The 20698-nt window shown below is 39.1% G+C and overlaps 3 protein-coding genes across 4 annotated transcripts; 2 read left to right on the top strand and 1 right to left on the bottom strand.

Annotated features, from left to right (window-relative positions):
• The first annotated feature begins 733 nt into the window (after nucleotides 1-733).
• slc25a33 (solute carrier family 25 member 33) lies at nucleotides 734-8052 on the top strand. The gene is made up of 7 exons (XM_061057090.1): nucleotides 734-889; nucleotides 2596-2769; nucleotides 4122-4199; nucleotides 5292-5392; nucleotides 5687-5753; nucleotides 6780-7060; nucleotides 7160-8052. Exons 1-7 carry the CDS (start codon nucleotides 849-851, stop codon nucleotides 7357-7359), a joined length of 942 nt encoding a protein of 313 aa, XP_060913073.1. The 5' UTR covers nucleotides 734-848; the 3' UTR covers nucleotides 7360-8052.
• Nucleotides 8053-10303: 2251 nt separating this feature from the next.
• Nucleotides 10304-17270, top strand: si:ch211-150o23.3 (uncharacterized). Its single transcript, XM_061056804.1, has 8 exons — nucleotides 10304-10700; nucleotides 11359-11397; nucleotides 11484-11786; nucleotides 12351-12659; nucleotides 14907-15221; nucleotides 15316-15465; nucleotides 15557-15621; nucleotides 15907-17270. The coding sequence occupies exons 1-7, from the start codon at nucleotides 10670-10672 to the stop codon at nucleotides 15598-15600; spliced, it is 1191 nt and encodes a 396-aa protein (XP_060912787.1). The 5' UTR covers nucleotides 10304-10669; the 3' UTR covers nucleotides 15601-15621; nucleotides 15907-17270.
• Nucleotides 17271-17272: 2 nt separating this feature from the next.
• Nucleotides 17273-20469, bottom strand: LOC132989285 (emerin-like). Of its 2 annotated transcripts, none has more exons than XM_061056807.1 (7): nucleotides 20255-20469; nucleotides 20002-20100; nucleotides 19403-19434; nucleotides 19114-19139; nucleotides 18922-18966; nucleotides 18758-18820; nucleotides 17273-18636 (listed from the first exon to the last, which is right to left on the bottom strand). In XM_061056807.1, exons 1-7 carry the CDS (start codon nucleotides 20334-20336, stop codon nucleotides 18426-18428), a joined length of 558 nt encoding a protein of 185 aa, XP_060912790.1. In that variant the 5' UTR covers nucleotides 20337-20469; the 3' UTR covers nucleotides 17273-18425. The 2 variants fall into 2 exon arrangements, with proteins under 2 accessions (XP_060912790.1, XP_060912789.1); XM_061056806.1 differs by having other exon boundaries at nucleotides 18922-18969; nucleotides 20255-20468.
• Nucleotides 20470-20698: the final 229 nt, after the last annotated feature.

Raw genomic sequence — 20698 nt, forward strand, 5'->3', positions numbered from 1 at the left:
TAGTATCACTGATTGCACAGCTCTGGCAAGCTCCCTATGTCAATACTGTCCATTTACAACTTTTTATTTTGCACATTTGCACATTTAATCTTTCATATTTAAGACTAGTAATGCTTAGTTAAATCCTGGTTGTATATATTCCCATTCTCAGTTTTGATATTTTTAGTGCTTATTTACTTTGTATTTAATATTAGATTCATATTTAAGACTAGTAATGCTTAGTTAAATCCTGGTTGTGTATATTCCCATTCTCAGTTTTGATATTTTTAGTGCTTATTTACTTTGTATTTAATATTATATTGTGTTTAAATGAGCTAATATTGTGTCTTTTGCTCATATTGTGTGTTTGGACAACCCGCTGCTGTAACGCCACAACTTCCCAGTTTGGGATCAATAAAGTAATTCTATAATGTATGAATTTGAGCCTATCAAAAAAAATTATTTAAACAAGCTTTTATTTTATACTAAAACTAGTAATAGTCAGGAGAATCCGAAGTCCAAGGTATTGTTTTTGTAGGATCAGTGATACTGGGTAATTATTATGCAACATCTTGAAACAGAACAGTCTGCGGGACAGAGCACAAGGTGGCGAGCACGTGTGTCTACGTCATAGGAAACACCCCCGTCCGGCCCACTGACGTAAATGTGAGCCGATCTTCAGGTCACCCTGCCTCTCCGCTCGGCCCACTGCTGACAGGTCCACCAAGCCGGGAGAGGGACAGATGAACAACAGAACACTGGGATCATAGAAACCCGGACTCCAGTCATCATCTTCGATACTAAACAGGCTTTAAACAGTTTTTATAACACGAGTATGGTGGCTGTTTAAAAAAAACAAAAACAACAAGATGCCGCAGAAAGACACGCTGCTAAATCTCTTCGCCGGAGGGTAAGACATACTGATTCTTTCACGTTAGTAAAGTTTAGTGTTTCATTAATATGTTTGAAATGTATGCGTGATATAACTTAATAATTACATAACATTTGGAAAGCGGATGTGAAATCAACACTTGTTTAGGCTGCTCGCCAGGATGCCGGAATATACACAAGCTAGCTCGTGTTAGCACAGCATGTTCTTTCGGATCTTCAATGTTTCTAGTTAATAATAGACACCCCTGTGTGTTTTTCTGGCTCTCTACTAGCTGAGGTGTTAATGGCGTAACATAACTACGTTAAGTGTGTGCAAACTTGTTTTACAATTTAACCTAATAACTTGGAAAACGCTGTGTAGCCCAGCAGCCTCTGACCTGTGCGGAAGTTAGCTACGTGAAAGCTAGCGGTATATGTACGTCGTTATTGCGATGTAGTGTTTAATACTCTCACTTTGTAGTCAGACTGAGACTGTGGGACTGTGAGTTAGCGGTGCCTAGACATGGCGCAGTCACAAGAGTCCTTAGCCTTCAGCTATGTGATGTTCTTCAGTGTTACATAACATTAAAGATACACATAGCTCCGTGCTCATCGTCACCTGGCTACATAATGCTATTAATACACCTTATTATATATAAATAATATTCAGCACTGTTACATAACAAGCAGGTTGGTCTCAAGTGGACGCTGAGGTCAAATAAAAACAGAATTAGCTTTTTTTTTTTTTAAAGCGACGCCATTTTACCCTTGAAGTCAACTCGTCAAAGCTTCAAGCAGCGACGTGAATATCTTGTGAAAGTATGATTTTTTTTTTTTTATAAAGGTGAACAACAGTGTTTTCGTGATTAAACCTTCGCAAGTCTGTCTTCAAACATACAGTGTGAGAGAGTAAAGGTGGTATATTTACCTCTTAGCAAACCAGCTGAGCTTGTATGGCAGCATTGGGTCGTAACTAAACTATGTTATCAACAAAACACTCAAAGACCTTTTTGCTCTCAGAGGAATGTTTTTTTAAGCTTGTTTGTCATTTCACAGAGAACTCTTTCACCCAGTCCCCCCCCCTTTGATTTATTATGTGTGGTCATTGCCACAGCACATTATTTGAGTATGCTTTGCATGTTTTGTTTGGTTATTCAACATGGACACACTGCTGTTTCTTCTCTATATTTAAAAAACAATAATAAAGGGGAGGACATTTGACTAATGATTAGTTGCTCAGGTGTTACTCTCTCTAGGATGTTCGACTCTGTCCTTCAGACACAAGAGTGTAACATATCAGAGGCTTAGTTTAATCTCCCAAATTTGTCATTGGTGAGGTTATTGAGGGGAGGCATTAAACGATGTACCAGTGACAGCTGTAAAGAACTAAATGTTACATTTAAATCGGGAAAAGTGCTATCTAAAAACAGCTGTTCATTAGTTAAATAGCTCTTTCTCAGAGCAATAACAGTGGCTGAGCTGTAAAACCTTGTGCACCCTATGTGTTGGGTTAACTCTGACTATTTCCACTGCAGAGCAGCCTTTGACCATAATTGTTCATTACACTTGGCTGGAAGCTCCACAGCTGTGTTACTGTGGAAAAACGCTCTCCTCAGTTTAAGCTGCGATGGGTAAACCTCCAAATAGATGAACTGGGTACTCTTAGCAGGATAGCCATTGCATTACAAGGATCATGCAAACCCCCTACAAGCCCAATATCCTTATTTTTGTGCTATTAATTTACAGGTGTAGCGGTACGGTGGGAGCCATCGTGACCTGCCCCCTGGAGGTGTTGAAGACACGATTGCAGTCTTCTAGCCTCGCCCTCCGACCTGTCTTCCAGGTCCAGCTGGGCACATTCAATGGAACCGGAGTTATCCGACCCGGAACTGTTACGCCGGGACTGCTGCAGGTCCTACGGTAAGATGTTCTTCATGTTGTTGTTGTAAGGCAAATCATACTTCCGCATCTTTGGACCTTCCCTTGAAGCGGTTATGTTTTTCCTGCATGCAAACAAAGGTAATTAAAAACTGCCTCGTGGGGACAGCCATAATTATTATCTTAGGATTTACTTTTAACGTTGTTAGGAACTTCTTGTTTAGGCATGTCAGAGAAGACGATAAAATAGATTGGTAGAAACAATCAGAGTAATTGTGTAAGGTCCTGTGCAGTTCTTGGGATTGAGTCCATGGGAACATTTTGTTGAGCCTGTTATTTGCTATCTGCTTTCGTAGTCTGCAAATGAATGCCTTTAATCCTGTCCCACATAAACTAAGGATTAAGTACAAATGATCCTGTTTGTGTTTAGTGTCTTAAAGCAGTAGTTAGGGCACAGAATCTGATTTCCCAGAGGGCATAAAGATGTCTTTTTTTCTTGAATGTTTTTACATGTATGTATTTATTTGTTTTAGTTGTATGTCACCTTTTTAATGGCACTAAGTTTGTTTGGGTTCAAAGATACCCAAAGCAGCCTCAGGGGCATTTTAAAAAGCGTGCTGCTTCAGTGTTACAGTATGTTACACTCAGCTGACTGAGGACTCAAACTGAACTGGTTTGGACTGGTATTTGTTGTAGACTGTTAAAATTACAGAAGCTTAAAGATATTTTTGTAGAAATATTTAATTCCATGCCTATTGAGGTGCTATGCATATTTCAAACTTACTTTAGCTGCTACAAATATGTTTTTTGTTTCAACATTTAAATCATTCTATTGTATGGAATTTGAAAGAAACTCAATCTGAACTTTAACTCCCTCTCTCTGGCCATTAACACTTTAGACTGGGCCTTCCTTTGTCCTTTTGAAAAATGATTATTCATTTATTTTGTCCATGTTAAATCCACGTTTAAGAAGAGGTGTTGGGTATCTAGGAGAGAGAACTAACCGAGAGACAAGGTGTACATTACAGAAATTGCAGTTGAACAGCACCTTTTCTTGGCCCCAGGCGAACTTGACTGTCATCTGTAGAATGAAGGTCACTACCTTCAGAAATGCTGTGGGGGTGTGGCTGAGGGACGGACCAAACACTGCAGGGGAGACAGGGTCACATGCAAACTGATATTTAAAGCCTGCTCAAGTGACCAGGACATGCAAAGAACTTGGCGTGATTGCAGGAGTGAGCTTTCATACTCGTTCCCTTTATAGACAGCGAGGTGTTCCAACGTAGACATGTTGCAAACAAATTAAGAGTCATGTAAAAGAGTGTATGAATACAAGAGTGAGATATGTCTTAAGTTATTTGGATGATTGATGGTTGTTTTTAACTTTGTTTCAGATCAATCCTAGAAAAAGAGGGGCCGAGATCACTTTTCCGTGGCCTGGGGCCGAACCTTGTTGGTGTGGCTCCTTCAAGGTACTTTCAAATCTCTGACATTCTTACATGTTTGTGAACTCACTGCCCTTTCCAATTCTAGCGACCTGACAATATTAGCTTTAAAAACACCTGCCTTTTGGTGTTTAGGTGAGGGTTTCATTAAAATGATGTAGCTTCTTCTTCTTCTCCCCTTTCTTCAAAATAACAAACTAACTTTATGATGTTTTCCTTTTAATGGAAGCACCAGCACAGCTGAAGTAAAATATTTTTTTCTTAAAAAAACAACTCAGAATGTCAGTGTTATATACTACTTGCCACAGCAAGAAAAAGAGGCAGTCTGTGACTGTGTGTATCTTTAACATGAAGTCATTAAATAGCTTTGTAAACAGGAAGCTTTTGTCATGGCAACCACCTCTGACCCCATCATCTAGCCTTACAGACATCAGCTGCTGGTGAAGACACCATTTTTTTTTTTTATCAGTATGAGACCGTTAACTTGAGGCAAATGCATAAAAGCACTAATAAGGAAGTACTGGTATGTGTGAGTTGTGAGGTCCACAGAGTTGGCTGCCTTAATGAGAATAGTTGGATAATTATTGATCTGATTTGAACTTGTACGTGACTTATTAAAGCCAAGTCATAACACGTGACTTCCTCCAGAACACCATGTGAGGTTTTGATTTCACCAGTGTTCTGTTTTTAGTGTCAACAATGGTCAGTGATCATCTTGCTCTTAGACTTTGAGACAGATAAACTTAAAGGCCATTGGTTACATTTACTTTGGCTATGGTTTGAGTATCCACAGCCCAATCCTTTGCTAAGTAATCTCACTACCCCTCCATTCCTCTGGCTGACTTGTATGGACTCATATTCATAGCAGCTCAGTGGACATTTGTGGTGCCCAGTGCTTATTCAGCCCATTCTGGTGCAGTGTCAGTTTGTTCCAGAAGCTAAGCAGAGAGAGGGAGCACGGGGTAGCAGACTGCTCTGGATAAAGTCTGTCAAAGGCCTATATATCACATAATATCCCAGCTGTTTATAAAACCACATGTACTTATTGAAAATGCATTCATATTTAAGCACTGTGTGTTAATCCTTACAGCTCTAACCAGTTTTTTCTCTGTGTTTCAGGGCCATTTATTTCGCTGCATACTCTAAATCTAAAGAGATGTTCAATGGGCTGTTTGTGCCTAACAGTGGTGCGGTGCACATGTCCTCTGCTGGTGTTGCAGGTGAGCAGTCAGCGTGTGTACATATACGTCATGTAATAGACATCACATCTGTAAATCCTTATACAGTCCAGTGCCCCTGCAAATGCATCATTCTTAACGCTTGAGAAGATTAACTACCCTGTGGGAAAAAATAAGGCCAACATGAGATTTTAATTGAATTCTACAAAATGATTCCCTTTGATGATTATGATCAACAGAAACACTTAGTTGTGAATTCAATTTGGACTGTGAAATGTATGTGATATTAGAATGAGGTGTAAACTGTATATGCTTCCCCCCCTCCCTCATCTTCAGCTTTCGTTACTAACTCTCTGATGAACCCCATCTGGATGGTCAAGACCAGGATGCAGCTGGAAAAAAAGTGTGTACACTCTTAACTTCACCTTTTTTAGCTGTAGACTCACTGAAGCATTCTTGCTTCGGACCCAAGTAAAACACCCTGAGCTATTTTAGGGACTTAACAGTTGGAAAGGTTCTCATCATAGTGAGACCTTTAAAAAAAATCTTAAACGGAGCCTTCACTGCACTGTCCTTGAGTTATGCAGTGTGATCAGGCTCAGCGTGTGATCTCGACCCATAAATACACAGAGCTGACGCACTGTCCTGCGTGCAGAGAAAGAGTCTATATTTACATTACTGAGTACAGGGCAGTAGTATTATGAGAGGTTGACGCAACAGGTCTGTTAACCATGTGTCTGAAGAAAAAATTGTCCTAAAGCCATATGGAAGCAGAATGAGAAGGAAAAACAATAAAACAAGTTACTTATTTAACCCTATAATGAAATCATGATCTATGCTTCTTGTACAAACTAAACTTTAACCCTAATAAACAGACAAGTAACAGGTTCAAAAGTGATATCAATTATTACCTAGGATGACACTAGATACTCAGAAATCGGCTTTCCACAAAATTCATATTGCATCATCAGATGTTTGTCAGACTTGTTGGGATCTGATAACTCTTGATTGACTTTGAGTAAAAATGTTTTAGAGGCTTCATCAACTGCTAGGTTAGAGAGAAAGGACATAGCTTTAATAAATATCTTTATTACATGTTAATAAAACAAAAGTAGATCAATGACTGAAGATGAAGAGCAATATTCATTTTAAAAAGTTTAACAACCATATCGACTGGGATTTTCGACACAGAGCAGCAGTACATTTTTAGAACAGTTAACAGTTATTTTATTTACCTTGTGTCTACAACACCATCTACCAAGTGTCAATAAAAGAGAGAAAAAGTACATCAGTACATTTAGCAGACCTTGCTCTTCTCTATATCTGGATAGTATAATAATCAACAGTTGAAAAAAGTTGTTTGCTTAACTTGTGTGGTTTTCTGTACTAATGAGTTCGACCTGTTTGATTTTTTTTTTTTCTTTCATAGAGCCAGAGGAGAGAAGAAAATGAACGCACTGCAGTGTGCCCGCTACGTTCACAAAACCGAAGGGATTCGTGGCTTTTACAGAGGCCTGACCGCATCATATGCCGGCATCTCAGAGACCATGATCTGCTTCCTCATCTACGAGACACTGAAGAAACAGCTTGCTGAGAGCCAGTTATCCTCCCGGAATAACGAAAAGGAAAAAGGAGCGTCAGACTTTCTGGGTCTGATGTTGGCAGCTGCATTTTCAAAGGGTTGTGCGTCCTGCATAGCCTACCCACACGGTAAGCACTCACATGATTTGTCCCCTGCAACATGAGAACCCTAATGCCACAGAAGTATTTATTGGAATGACTGATCTTTGTTTTTTTTTGTCTCCATAGAGGTCATTCGGACACGGCTGCGTGAGGAGGGCAGCAAGTACAAGTACTTCTTCCAGACCGGGAGGTTAATAATGGTGGAGGAAGGCTATGCAGCTTTTTATAGAGGACTCATTCCACAGCTTATTAGACAAATCCCCAACACAGCCATCGTCCTCTCAACATATGAACTCATTGTCCATCTGCTTGGGGAATCCAAGTGATGAAGTGTGATAAAGTTGGGATTTTTTCCTGACTATGGACGCTGAATAAAACAAAAGCCGGGCGAGAGACTTTGAATATGCAGCACATGCATTTTTGATGTGCTGCCACAGAGACTTCACTGATGGGACTGAAGCAGGTCGTACCTGTTATCCAAAGAGTTAAACGCATCATTTTATTACAAGCTTATCGTTAAGAGTTCAGAATATTCAGAGTCAGAAAACCCCAAAGTTATTGTACTTTTGATTCAAACTCTTAAACCTGTGAAAAAAGGTCATCTTCTTGGAGGACTAGTGTTAAGTTAACTAAATTATTTTATGTTTTGTTGTTTTATTTCTGTTTTCTTTTGTCAGACGTAAATGTACCCACTCACATGACAGTGCAATTGGACTCTTTAACTTTGATGGCGGGAGGTTGTTAATATAAAGTGCTAGTTTTATTGCTGTTCTTGCAATTTTCTGACAACACAGATCATTTTTGGATTTCTGATTCACAAATACACTGCTCTGGTTTTTCGGTTTGAATAGCAGAGAAATGTATCATATTTTTCATTAATATATACATAAAACATAATGCTGTATATATCAGGTTATCTATATGTTTTCTTTGTGAAAGAGATTTGTCAACTTTTACAGGATAATGAGAAGTTGGATGCTTATTTGACCAGTGGCTCAATAAAATGCATCAAGAAAATATCAGCTGGTTTAAAGTTCTAATGTCAACAAAATGTCACAATGTTACAAACCAACAAAAATCATACTGCCTTACTGACTATAAGCACACCTAAGGACAGCTCTTCTACTGGGAAAAAAAGAACATGAGGGACACTCTGCACAACTCTTATGTCCAAATAGATTGATTTGATATATAAGATCTCTGTACATTGGATATTCTTTCCACTTGAGTGATTCTCCTTAAAAAAAAACTCCAGATGTCAGCGTCAGTCAGCCTTTTTTTGGAAATGTCAAAACATTCTTTCTCCTTTTCATAAACTTACTGTCATTTTTTCTTGTATTGATTGCTTCCTCTTAAAGTAAACAAGTCTTCCATGTTTTGTTTTTACATGGTCCTATAAAAAGTACTCCCCCCAGGTACTTTTTTATACTTTGTTACATAAGAATAGATTAAGCTCTCTCTATGACCCTGATCAACCGATTAAAAAACATTTGTTGTTCAAATGAAGGAAGATATGTACCATTGTCCTACATTAAGTGCAAATATAAACTGCAAATAACTTACTTCCGTAATTGGAGTCCTCAGTCACTCTGCATTTTAATGTAAAGGCACCTTTAGCAGCACTTCTTGTCGACTCAGTGTGATTGGTTAATTTAAAATCAGGTGAGGGAATGCAGACAAGATACATTGATGAATTTTCCTATCACAGATTAGGGATTGAATTAAGGTCTGCCTCTCAGCTACTTTAAGATCTTGAGTGGTATTGGGGAACAGGTCTGGTTTGCATGGGGGAAAAACATTTCGAAAACACACACGAATTTGAGTTTTCTTTTAGATTGAAGCAGGTTTCAGGATTTGTTGGTGTCCATTTGTATGTTAATGTCACACATCGTCTGCACGTGTCTGCTTTTGATGAATAGTGGTCCAACATGACCACAGAAAAAGTTACTAAGTAAAGCATTTATATTGCAATAAAATCTGATGAGTATTCATTTTTAAGTAGTCATCTATGACCAGGGCTTTTATTGAATTAGTTAGTCATCTCATTGTGTGCAAAAAACATTTCACATCCCAGACCTGAGTCAGCAAATGAGCCTTCTTCCTGTTGTGGTTTTGAATTAGTCATGCACATTCTTTCCAGCTGGAAATACCAAGCAAGTGCCCAGATGGTTTTAATTTGGCAGACTAAAGCTGGAGAACTGAACTGTAATGGTGTTAAATCTCCGAGTGGTGGGTGTTTGTTTCTAGTCTGTAACAGGGATAGAGGTTTGGTCCCATATTAATGCTCTTCCCCCACACTCAATAACATGTATTCAACTGGGAACAACTTAAATATCCTTAGTTTTTTTTTGTTTTGTTTTCTTCAATGTAATTAAGTGATGCAACAATAAGAACAGCTAACAGGCTGGCCAATTTAAGAAAAATCATACTCTTACTACTAATGTTACCTACCACTCTTCCTTGGTATACAGTTTGCAACCCCAAATCTTTAAACGCATAATCAATTCTGCAGCTACAAGATTCAAGATTTTTATTTGTCACATGCTCATACAGATGTGCAGTGAAATGTAAGGACTGTTCCGCAATAAACACTCACATTACTAATACACATATATACAGTAAAATAGAATATAATGTAAAAAATAAAAAAAAGAATTATTTGAATGTACAAAATATAAAATATAGAGTAATGTAAACAGTGTAAATCACTTTACAAAGGCAATCAATCATTGATTTGTAGAAATCCCCACTTACTGCTTCAATAGCTCTTACCTTGTGGAGTCACAGATAACTCATGAGTCTCATAATGATCCGAATTTAACAACATAAATAACACTTACTGTTAAAGTTTGAGCAAATATGTACACATAGACCTTAGGTGAATATAAACAGTCAAATAATTTGCAGGAATAAAAAATGTCTTGGCAGCCTTTGTCCACAGAAGGAACAATTAGAGCAAACAATTGTGCTTTGAATGTACTTAACATGTGGCATTGTATTAGGACAGACTTGGAGGGAAAATAAATGACAATTCCACTAGTAAAAGATAAGATAACAATTAGCAAAACAACTTAACAACTTCCTAACTTAAGAACTAGGACCATACTTACTTACTCGCTCCAGATTAGCTACGCACTAAAATAAGCAAACAAATTAGAGATAATGACTTATTACATAACACAACATGGCCTAGGACAACTGGCTTGCAGCCAAGAGGAAGGCAGGCCTACCAAACTATGACAGAAAAGCTGGTGTAATGCAGCTTGTGGTGACCTCTGTCTGCCGCAGGGAGAACGACGACTCTACCGGACTGACTTCTGTGGCGTCATGACGGCATGTAGCTTCTGCATTAGTTCGGTCATGGACATCGTGTTATTGTAATTCGTCGGCTGCCTCTCTTTATTTGGACACAGCATATATTCATATCGATGCATTAGTCTGTTCTCGACAATGTCTTGTAAGCTACGCCAGCAAAAGTGGCTCAGCTTTTGCTAAAGTTGCTACGTGTTAGCTTTTAGTTTTTCAAGCCTTTGTTGCACACACGCTAGCTAATGTCTCGTTCGATCGCTAGCTTTAAGAGGCTGTTAGCATCATCACCACGACAACCGGCCAGCTGATGGACGGCTGAGGGAAACCATGCTGAGATTCCTCCATATCCTTTTAACAGGTAAACCTTAAGCCATGGCTGCTATTAATGGTTAAGCTAAGCTGGTTTGCCAGCTAACTGTGAACTAGTTCCGAGGTTTTATTTTATACCACCTGTGTTTATGTAACGTGATAACTAAATAAGCAAAGTGTTTGAGTTTGATTGAAGAGAGTCTTGATATTGATGCTAATTGCATTCAAAGGTTTTCTCTCAGATTGTTCATCTCCCCTCTTGTTTTTACTTCTCAAAGTTAATATTTTGTAACTAGTAAATGTTATTCAGCCAGGTTAAACTTGTTTCTTTTCTCTTGTAGTTAAGAATTAGAAATGTAAACTTATCATATTAGAGCCTGTTACAAATACAACCACTCATAAAGGATACAGAGCTCTGTGTTTTTTGGGGGGGAGAATTGTTGATTCACACATGTGTTGTTGTTTTAGATGCTTGATGTGATTATTTATTATAGCTTTTATGTTTAGGGATGTACTGTTTAGTTTCTCTTTAAACAAGCTTTTATTCCATATTTTGACCCTGTAACGACCACAGGATGGAAGCAGTGTGAAAAAAGAGTTCAGTGTACCTTTAATATAAGTGAAACTTAGTGTAGGCAGCTGCTATTGATGACACTTTAAATGCATTTATGCGTGCTTAATAATCATTTTTTGTCATTTCATCCCAGGTCTTTTTGGTGTTCTGTGGGATGGAGTTAATGCTTTTGGTAAGCATCATTTGATATTAACCTTCAACATCCACAGTTACTCCCTCACACCCGCACTGTCTAAGTCATTGTCCTCTGCTCCACAGGAGGGGTCCGACTAGTGGATGGGGAGAACAAATGTTCTGGCAGGGTTGAGGTGCTCCGCCATGACCAGTGGGGGACTGTTTGTGACCATGCTTGGGACTTTCGAGAGGCTGACATTGTTTGTCTGGAACTAGGATGTGGCTTAGCTGAATCTGAATCGGCTTCATTTGGTCCAGGCAGGGGCCAGATATGGCTACGGCATGTCCAATGCTCAGGACACGAGTCCAGTTTGACCCGCTGCGCAGTTTTCCTCCACAGTAACTCCCAATGCACCCATGACAATGACGCAGGGGTGAAATGCTCAGGTGAAATTAAGCTCTCTTTTGACATTTCCTCGAACAAAAAGAAGTACCAGATTGCTGACAGTGCAGTTCTGATGTGATTAAGATGCTATTCTTGTCGTTTCCATTTTTCAGGTCACTCAAGTATCTGATCTTTGATTTGGTAAACATAAATACTAAATCCCGTGTTGAGACAATGTTTATCCAAAATATGATGATCTAGACAAATACCTTGTGTCATTATTTTTCGCACTTAAGTATCAAAATGTGTTGCCCTGCTAGTTGTCATGTCAAGGTCAAATTGTACTTTTGTCTATTAATCCACCCGTCTTATTGATTCATTCAGTTTACCACAAGGTATATAGCATTATAAGAAAGCAGGTAACCTAAAACACAGAATCACATTTCTTACATTTTAAAAATGGACAGGTAAATTTATTGTTTTAAGTAAAAGTGATACTTCAGTTACTGTACAACACAAACTGCATATACACAGACTAAGTTATAAGCTCGTCCATGGTGTCATTCAAATGGATTTTATATTTGTGTTTAACTTTTGTGACAAGCCTGTTTTTTTTTTTCTTACAGGTACCCTTTTAATGCCCACCCTCACCCTGCTGTCACCTCACACTGTGTTCTCCCCGGGGGAGGCTGTGAGCTTCGGCTGCAGCGTTCTGCTGGGTCACCACCGCAGTGACTTTCACCTGTACAAGCACGGAGTGTCCACTCCACTGGTCACACAGAGAGCAGACCAGACCCAGGCCACAGTGGAGCTCACACTTTCTGACATAGAGACTTTTCACCAGGGCAGCTACAGTTGTCGGTACAGGATCAAGGGCGGCTTCCCTTCTCAGCTTCTCAGCTCTCCGCCCAGCAACTCCATCAACATCACAGTGGGTGAGTCATACCTGCATTGTCTAATCCATATTAATGCACCCAAGGCCCATTCCCATTCGGTGTCTGGTTGTGCAATCTTTAATAGACAAGTTATTCTGAGCCTGTCTCAATCCTCAACAGTCCATAAACTTTAATACGGTTTTATTTCTTTTAAGATTGGGTAGGCAATTTATTTTGTATGAGAAGTCTGAACCTTTCTTTTATGTCTACCTGCACACACTCTACCTGCGCAATTATTGCACACGACAAGAGGCTTTTAAAGTCTAAAGCTGGCAAGGTAGTTGCACAAGAGTGGCGGAGAAATGTAGAAATAGGCTGCGTCTCTTATTTTTCATTTGCTGGATCCTCTATCCTCGCTTGATCCGGAACTTGTTCCGTGCCACCATGTTGAGGGACGTCTCAAGTCTCTTATTTCAACACAGAGGATCGAGGATCTAGGAAACATGGGACCAGCCTTTTCTGTAGACTTTTTACTGACAGCCACGCCCCCGTCCCAAATATCACTCATTGATTGGACGCGGATCATAAACGACTCCTTCATTATTATTTTTATTATTATAACAGCTAATATTTCTTTTGATGATCACTCAGACTGTTTGTTGACAGTCTGATGTAGAGGGAGTCTGACAGAAACGTGTTTTACATTCATCGTGATCTTTAAGGATCGGTTTGAAAATGATATGAATCCTGTTTTGCTGAAATTTTGATCCTTATAAAAATTGCCAATAATCCTGAGACATCCTTAGTGTTTTTAAAATACAGAGTTCACGATCAGATTATCAGTCAAATCAAAAAAAATAATAAATAATTTAATATTAAAGCTTTTATCCGTAGAAATGGTCTGTATGTTTTTTGTATTAGCAGACTGTTTGTTATCATGTAAAGCACACAGACTATACACTGTTACTGTGTGTATTTTATTAGAAATAATACAGAGGGTATTTGTGCGGACACAAATAGCTGTTAAAGCCGACTGACAGCTGAGCGGGGATCAGCTGATGTCATCATCACAAACGTACGCAGCTTCACATGACGCTACGGAGGAAATGACGTCTGATGTCTCTTAAAACGTATTTCCTCATTCCTCTCTCCTCCGATTTGTTTCCTCTCTCCAAGCATCTCTGGTGGAAGGGATTAAGATGCAAGTGAGGGAAGCAAGTGAAGGAAACATGGATGCAATTTAAGAGACATGAAATAGACAGCAAAATGCAGACAATGATGCGCTCTCTCATAGACTTGTCCTGCAGAGTAATAGAGACAAAGAGCATGTTCTGTGGAATTAGCTGTGGCCTTTCTTGGTAGGTATTTACAAAAACTAAGCTGAAAAAACTAGTTGCCTCTTGCTTTTTCTTAGCAAGAGGCAGCTAAGAAAAAGACATGAGAAAGAGATTTGAATAACAAATGTCCACAGTGTCAGCGGGAGAGAACAGGTACAGGAAGAATTATGTGACACACAGCGCACAGCCTGATACATATGTTCCCTGATATGTTGCTGGATCGACCAGACGGTGTGATTCAGACCCCCCCCCCCCCCCCCCCAGGACTGGTGTAAAAGTAAGCCACGCTTTGAAAAAGGTCCCATATAAAGCGTGATGGACTTATTCTTTTATTTAGAAGAAGTAGAAGAAGATAAATACCTTATTTATCCCAAGAGGAAAAAAATCATTTTTACACTCTGGTGTTGAGACATCCTACACACACACAGTCTGGGGGGTTCTGTGCCTTGCTCAAGGTCACCTCGGCAGTGCTCAGGAAGTGAACCTCTCCAGCTACCAGACCTATTTCCAGGCTTGTTCCACACTGGGACTTGAACCGGTTCCCTACCTAAGTCCCTACAGACTTAGCTTCTGCTGCCAACCAGCATTTAGACTGGGATTCTAAGATGACGTGCAGTTAGGACCAGCTCTCTTACTTTGCACTGAAGAGGTCAGTCCTGGCTTAAACTAAACCAGCTAATGTCGAGACAATATATCTTGTACAATAAATACCAATGTCCGTATAAGAGAAGCAGTATTGTCTGACAATTTACAGAGTGATCTAACGGTATAATCCTGGAATAAATCAAAAATCTTTCAGTCAAGCACAGACAAACAGACAGAGATGTGCTGCTATGTTGGAGGAGGTTATTAACAAAAAAATGAATAACTGATCATTTAAGATTTATTCATGCTTTTACTTGTGCTTTTTAAACTAAAGTCTGAATGACCCTTTATAATCGTATTAATATTTTTATTGATCTGATTTCAGTGGAACTCCTGACTCCTCAGCACTGGTACAACACATCTGCTGAGGCCCCCGCTGGTTCTGTCCTTAAAGGCCACAGCTTTAACATCACCTGCTCCACCCTGCAGCAGTACCCTGGAGGCTCCTTCCAGCTTCGTCTGATACGCTCCAATGGCACAGTGCGCCAGTCCCTGCCTGCCCTCACCCCGTCCGTCACTTTCACCTTTTCCAACGCACAGAGCTCCAACGAGGGCTACTACTACTGCCTGTACCGGGTCCAGCTGGGTGGACGCACTTTTGTTTCCAGAGAAAGCCAGCCCCTGCCTATAGCCATCAGAGGTGAGATAGCTTCTAAACACAGGCCATATACACACAACGTTCAGTAGATGTATGCTTGTATGAGTAAGTTACTGATAACTCCTCTTCCCCTCAGATCCAGATCCAGTACTGAGTCCGATGGTGATCAGCTGGCTGGTGTCTGGTGTAACGTTTGTTGTAGCCGTCATTGTCATCATCATCGTGGCCAAGGTGCTGTGTAACAAAGAGAAGAAGCCCTCTGAGCTGGAGCGAGAGACCAGAACCTGTAAGTTTATTTTTCATCTTTGACAGAAGTAGGATCTTAAGCAAATGTCTTGTATGTGTTCTAAAATGTAGAGATGTACTTCTGTTTCCAGGTGTGGACAACACTTACGTTGCCTTAACAATTAACAAGCTATGACCGGGCAACGGACAACTAGAGGTAAAGAAAGTTGTAATTCATGCATAATAAACAATTGTTATGAAATAGTAGATACTGTCATACCATCTAGATACGGGTTAATTTACAATACACTGAAACACATACACCAAACCCATGTCATCACCATTCATTTGATTTTGAAAACCAAAAGGCACCAGTTATGATTCAAAGCTGTTACATACTTTAACTTCACTATTACATCACTTTGTAGAGATCAGATTTTTGTTTGATATTTAAGGGAATTTTTTCCACTCTTGTGAAGTCTTTTGTTTCTCTCATTCACAGATAGAAGGCTCACTGTGAGTCCACCGTTGATTTAGTCAGCAGTGGATGTAGCCCTGAACAGAACGGCTTGGCTGGTCGTCCTCTGGAAGAAATACCACCTCTGGTCCTGGTTCAGCACAGTTAAGATGGGGCACAGTTTTTTGCCGGACTCTAACAAAGACCTATCTAAGACTGTGCTGTAATACTTTAGTGTTACTGCTGGGAAACTATGGGAATACTTGGCTTTTCAGAATTATAATTTGGTAAGATGTCAGTCAACAGCTGCGAAAGAGAAGGCCACGAACAGCCATGCTTGCTATGTATTTAATATTGTTATCTCTACAAGTTTATTTTTGTTATCTCCGTAATCTTCTTAAAAGTAACTTAGCACCCTTTCTCAAGGTCACAGGATACTTTTTAGGAACTTGGAGACAAATGTGGGTAATATAATCCCTAGGATTTTCCACTTCAATATCACTGTCATAACCATCGAGGATGTCTCATGGCTACATTTTCGTTAGGTGGGGAGGCCGATCTGAATGTTTCTTTTGTAAAAATAGATAAAAGTGTAATTTTTGCCTTTTACCTCGATTGAATACATTTTGGTGAGTTGATCAATTATTGGTCGTCTTTAATCGACATTTTACGTTTGAATCAGTTACAACAGTTCTCTCCAAATCATGTGTGCACTCTTGCAAGATGGAAATCCTCATAGACATTACTGGCAATAAGAGGAAATAAACTCCTGTTTTCTTGTGAAAATGTATCAAACTTGTGTTCTCGAGGTAACTGTAACAAAAAAAGCAAGCACGGTTGTTTTTGGCAGACAAACTGTAAAAACTACTCCAGTATTGTTTCAAGCTTGACTTCAGGTTCGCCCTGACCCAGGATGTGTTGAGTGGAACACTACATAAAGCTAGTGGAAACTGATATGGGTTCCTCAGGTCTCAGTGTGTATATGCAGTTAAAAACATTCTTTTTCTACTTATTATCAGATGACACTAAAGGTTAAGCTCTACTAGCGTATTCTGTATTATCGTCTTCAAATCAATGATCCTTAAAGGAGTAGATGTTTTGTATTTCAAGTCTTAACCCTGCTATGCATCTTACATCATTTACAACATGTACTTATTGCACTTATAGAAGTGTAAATAGACGATGTAGTTGATTGTAATTATGGCTGCTGGGTTTCATCAAGTGTGTTTAACAATCTACAAATAGTGTTACCGATTGTACTGTGGGCTTTTTGTAGCGTCAGATCACACTCACCCTGAGGAAAAAAAAGATTCAACATCATGCATCATTGTTTTATAGTTTTAAACCTTCCATTATGACTATAATTAAGGTTTTATTTCTTCCCTTAATAAATAACTTGAAGCTTCAAACGTTGATATATATACAAGCTCTTTAACATGTTGAAATAGCAAACAGATCACAACATCAGAGTCCACAGGATGCCTCAGCAGTATTTCTGTTCAACTGACAGTGGGAAGCATTGTTGTAGCTCAACTGAGTTTGAACTTCTAGAGTTTGGTGGAAAATTATGTTAACAATATACACAGAATAATATACCCTTATTAGCAAGTACAATAAACCAGAAAAAAAAGGTCTGGGATGCTGTTGGAACATCTTTGATATTGAACTGCAGATTGTATCATACACATTGTAACACAACTTAAGAGTTTGTTTTCAGATGGGATCACTTCAGTTCAATGTTTATTAGAGCAATCAAAAGTAGCTTAAAGGAAAATGCGAAATTCTCTCCTCAAATTAAAACTATAAAGAAAAATGTACAAAATCATTTTGGTGTAAAATTATAGTATATTGCTTTCCCACAATAGTATGACATGGGTAAATAAAACAAGAGTGCTCCTCATATGCACCTAGAGTCACTGTTAGCTGCTGTGGCGTAACAGCAGATATTATTGGTTGAAGTTCTCTGCAATACAAAGGAGAAGACTAATATTCACTTTGCAGTTTGTGACGCTCAATGTGCCAACAAAACCTTATGGCTTTCTAAATGTTGGACCGCTGATTAAACCATACACTGAAACTGTTGGTGGCAAGATCTGTCACAGTTATTGTGGAAATGTGGCATCATAGTTGGAGGGAGTTGGGTGTCTTAAATTGAATTTCTTGGCATATTCAGCGCTGCAAGCCAAAAAAAAAAAAAAAAGACTACTGTGCAGGGAGGAGCTTCAAAGCGTTGAACAGAATACCCTGAAACAATCTGGATCGATATAAAAAGCAGCTCTCCAGGAGAGGGGCAGAAGCAGTTTGTGCTCTCTTTTCAGGGATATGTCTTGTGAAGGTTACATTTTCATGTAAGTGTAGCTGCACTGAAGATGTGTGAGAGACAAACATTTTTTACCTTAAAGCCAAAGCAAGCTAATTTACTGCAATTCAAATGAACACAAATATCTGAAATCCCATAAAACCACCAATCTGTAAAATAAGGGTATTCATCAAAATACATTCCTCATATTAAAATGCATAATAAAGTGAAACAGCTCAACTAAGTGAGCACAGTAAAACAAAAGTTATTTGATTCCTTTGAGGGGTTCATTCATCTCCATACTGGAAAATACGATGTAGAGGAAGACAGCTACAGCCAGGAAGAACACAAACTGAACCCAGAGTGGTATGAGGCGAGACGACTTGGGTGTCTGCGGGGCTTCGGGAACCATTTTCGGGGGTGTCGCTTTCAAATAGGAAGCTCTGTAGGTGGACGGCGTGTCGTACATGTAGGGTCTAAAAGGGAAACGCGGAAAATTATACTACACAAAAAAAAAAATCACATTTATAATCACATCAGAGATACTCAGTGGGATAAATGAATGGTGATGACACTTTGTTGTATCAACACACTTACTCATTGGCGTCACTTCTTCCTCTGTATTCAGGCTGTGACCTCGGGTAGCTGGAGTAGGATGTTCTGTAGAGAGGAGATGCACAACAGGACATTTATCTGTGACTGTATACTCCTCACCAAATGAGACAACCTCTACATCAAAAAGTTGTATGACTAAAACTTACTCATGTTCCCCTGCAGTCCACTCTGGTCTTGACCGTAAGTAAGACCTACTAAATAGACAAACATATATTTTTTTAATTAAAACAGATTTGGGTTTGGTGATTAGATTCATGTAAAAATGACAAGACTAGGACAGAAGAAAACTGGTGAGTGTTGCTTGGAGGTAAGAAAGTGAGGATTGTTAGAGAACAGACCTGTCTCCTGAACCGTCACTCTTCACCTGCAAAGTGCAAAAAGTTGTAAAATGATATCAGTGTTTATGTACACATGCACAGTACACATATACACACAACAACCTCACAGTATTCCATTTCATTTACTGGAACCGACGCCTCATTGACCTTTCCAATCAGATTAGGAAAAAATGGATATCAAATGACCATAGAAATGATTCTGACTCTTATCTCACAGTGGTCACACTCAGAATTCATCAAAAGCGATGTAATGTAAAAGGAAACAAAAAACCTTTAAAGAGCTACTTACCGGTGTCCTGTAAACATAGGTGACCTCCTCCTCTGAAATGAAAACACAAACATTAGGCTGGAGGTCAACACATTCAGGATGTCTCTATTATTATTATTTTTAAATATTGCCCCACAGCATTCAATAACCATATGTTTGTTTCAATATGTTGTTTATGTTTATGTTTATAAAGATATGTTTATCATTAACTAGTAATGTATGTTAAATGTTGCTGTGCAGAGGAACTAACAGACAACCTGACAGCTGTAACTTTCAGTGTTACAAAGGGTAATTTGAATTTCTCTGTCCTTACATTAAAGACTAGTATACCATACGAGCTGTGATATGTATCAAAAAATAACTAAAAAAAATCACTTCAACAGGTGTGCATGAAAATAAACAATTGTTCCAACATCTCATATCACAATAGTTAGTAAACAAACACCCTGAAACAGAGTCTCAGTAGATCTGGGCATTTGATGCTTTGATCACTTAATACTGGAGCATTTTCCACATTCAACCTCTGAGATGTGAAATGATGTCGAACTAGTTCTGGCATACTTGTACATTTATTTCAACCTGTTGATTATGTGTATATAGTATCAGAATGTAGATGTTACCTTCTTCTCTGTAGTAGGTTTGGTCAGATGATGGTTTCACTTTTTTCCCTTTGGCCATAACCTCTTTCAGTTTCCTTTCATAAAGACTTCTGGTGGAGTCTGAGTAAAAAACAAGTGGCACAACAAACACATGAACACATACCAAATCAATAAGTCAGGGGTAACTTCTCTAAACACACAGAGGTCTGTGAAGTTAACTTGCGTGGACGTTTATTCAAAAACGGGCACAAAGTGTTAAATGTGAGCCACTCACCGACGACAGGCCCGTGCTTTATCCCGTAATCATCAAGTAGGTCGGTTAGTTGCTGCGCAGATTTACTGCTTAGTGAAGACATGTTGGTTGAACTTGACTTATTTGCTGAGGTTGTTGTGTAATGTTAGGTTTTTATGTCTTGTTTTAGCCCAGCTGCGGATTTGGTTGCCAAAAAAGACAACAATCATAGCTCCTCCCAAAATTAATGTCGGCGCGCTCGTTTTGTTTGCAGGGGCGGTTGAGACAATTCTATGTGGAGTCTACGCCTGCTTAGAAGTACGGCGAGCTTTGTCTCCGCCCTCGTTTGTTTGTCAAGGTGTATACAACTCTTTGTACTCCCAGTACATCATTTCCGTTTCCGTATGACAGATTCTTCTTCTACGGTGATATTTAGTCTCTTTTCGCCAACAATACGTTTTTAATATAGACTCATACAATGCTAAT

This window comes from Labrus mixtus, chromosome 15 (genome assembly GCF_963584025.1).
Source record: "Labrus mixtus chromosome 15, fLabMix1.1, whole genome shotgun sequence".
In the NCBI taxonomy this organism is placed as follows: domain Eukaryota; kingdom Metazoa; phylum Chordata; class Actinopteri; order Labriformes; family Labridae; genus Labrus; species Labrus mixtus.

Excerpts from the sequence above, each read along its gene's own strand:
- slc25a33 (XM_061057090.1), top strand. The coding sequence starts at position 849 with ATGCCGCAGAAAGACACGCTGCTAAATCTCTTCGCCGGAGG. Across the intron at positions 2,770-4,121 it reads GGACTGCTGCAGGTCCTACG|ATCAATCCTAGAAAAAGAGG; the intron begins GTAAGATGTTCT and ends ACTTTGTTTCAG. Across the intron at positions 4,200-5,291 it reads GTTGGTGTGGCTCCTTCAAG|GGCCATTTATTTCGCTGCAT; the intron begins GTACTTTCAAAT and ends TCTGTGTTTCAG.
- si:ch211-150o23.3 (XM_061056804.1), top strand. The coding sequence starts at position 10,670 with ATGCTGAGATTCCTCCATATCCTTTTAACAG. Across the intron at positions 11,398-11,483 it reads GGATGGAGTTAATGCTTTTG|GAGGGGTCCGACTAGTGGAT; the intron begins GTAAGCATCATT and ends TCTGCTCCACAG. Across the intron at positions 11,787-12,350 it reads CGCAGGGGTGAAATGCTCAG|GTACCCTTTTAATGCCCACC; the intron begins GTGAAATTAAGC and ends TTTTTCTTACAG.
- LOC132989285 (XM_061056806.1), bottom strand. The coding sequence starts at position 20,336 with ATGTCTTCACTAAGCAGTAAATCTGCGCAGCAACTAACCGACCTACTT. Across the intron at positions 20,101-20,254 it reads AAAGCACGGGCCTGTCGTCG|ACTCCACCAGAAGTCTTTAT; the intron begins GTGAGTGGCTCA and ends TTTTTTACTCAG. Across the intron at positions 19,435-20,001 it reads AACCTACTACAGAGAAGAAG|AGGAGGAGGTCACCTATGTT; the intron begins GTAACATCTACA and ends TTTTCATTTCAG.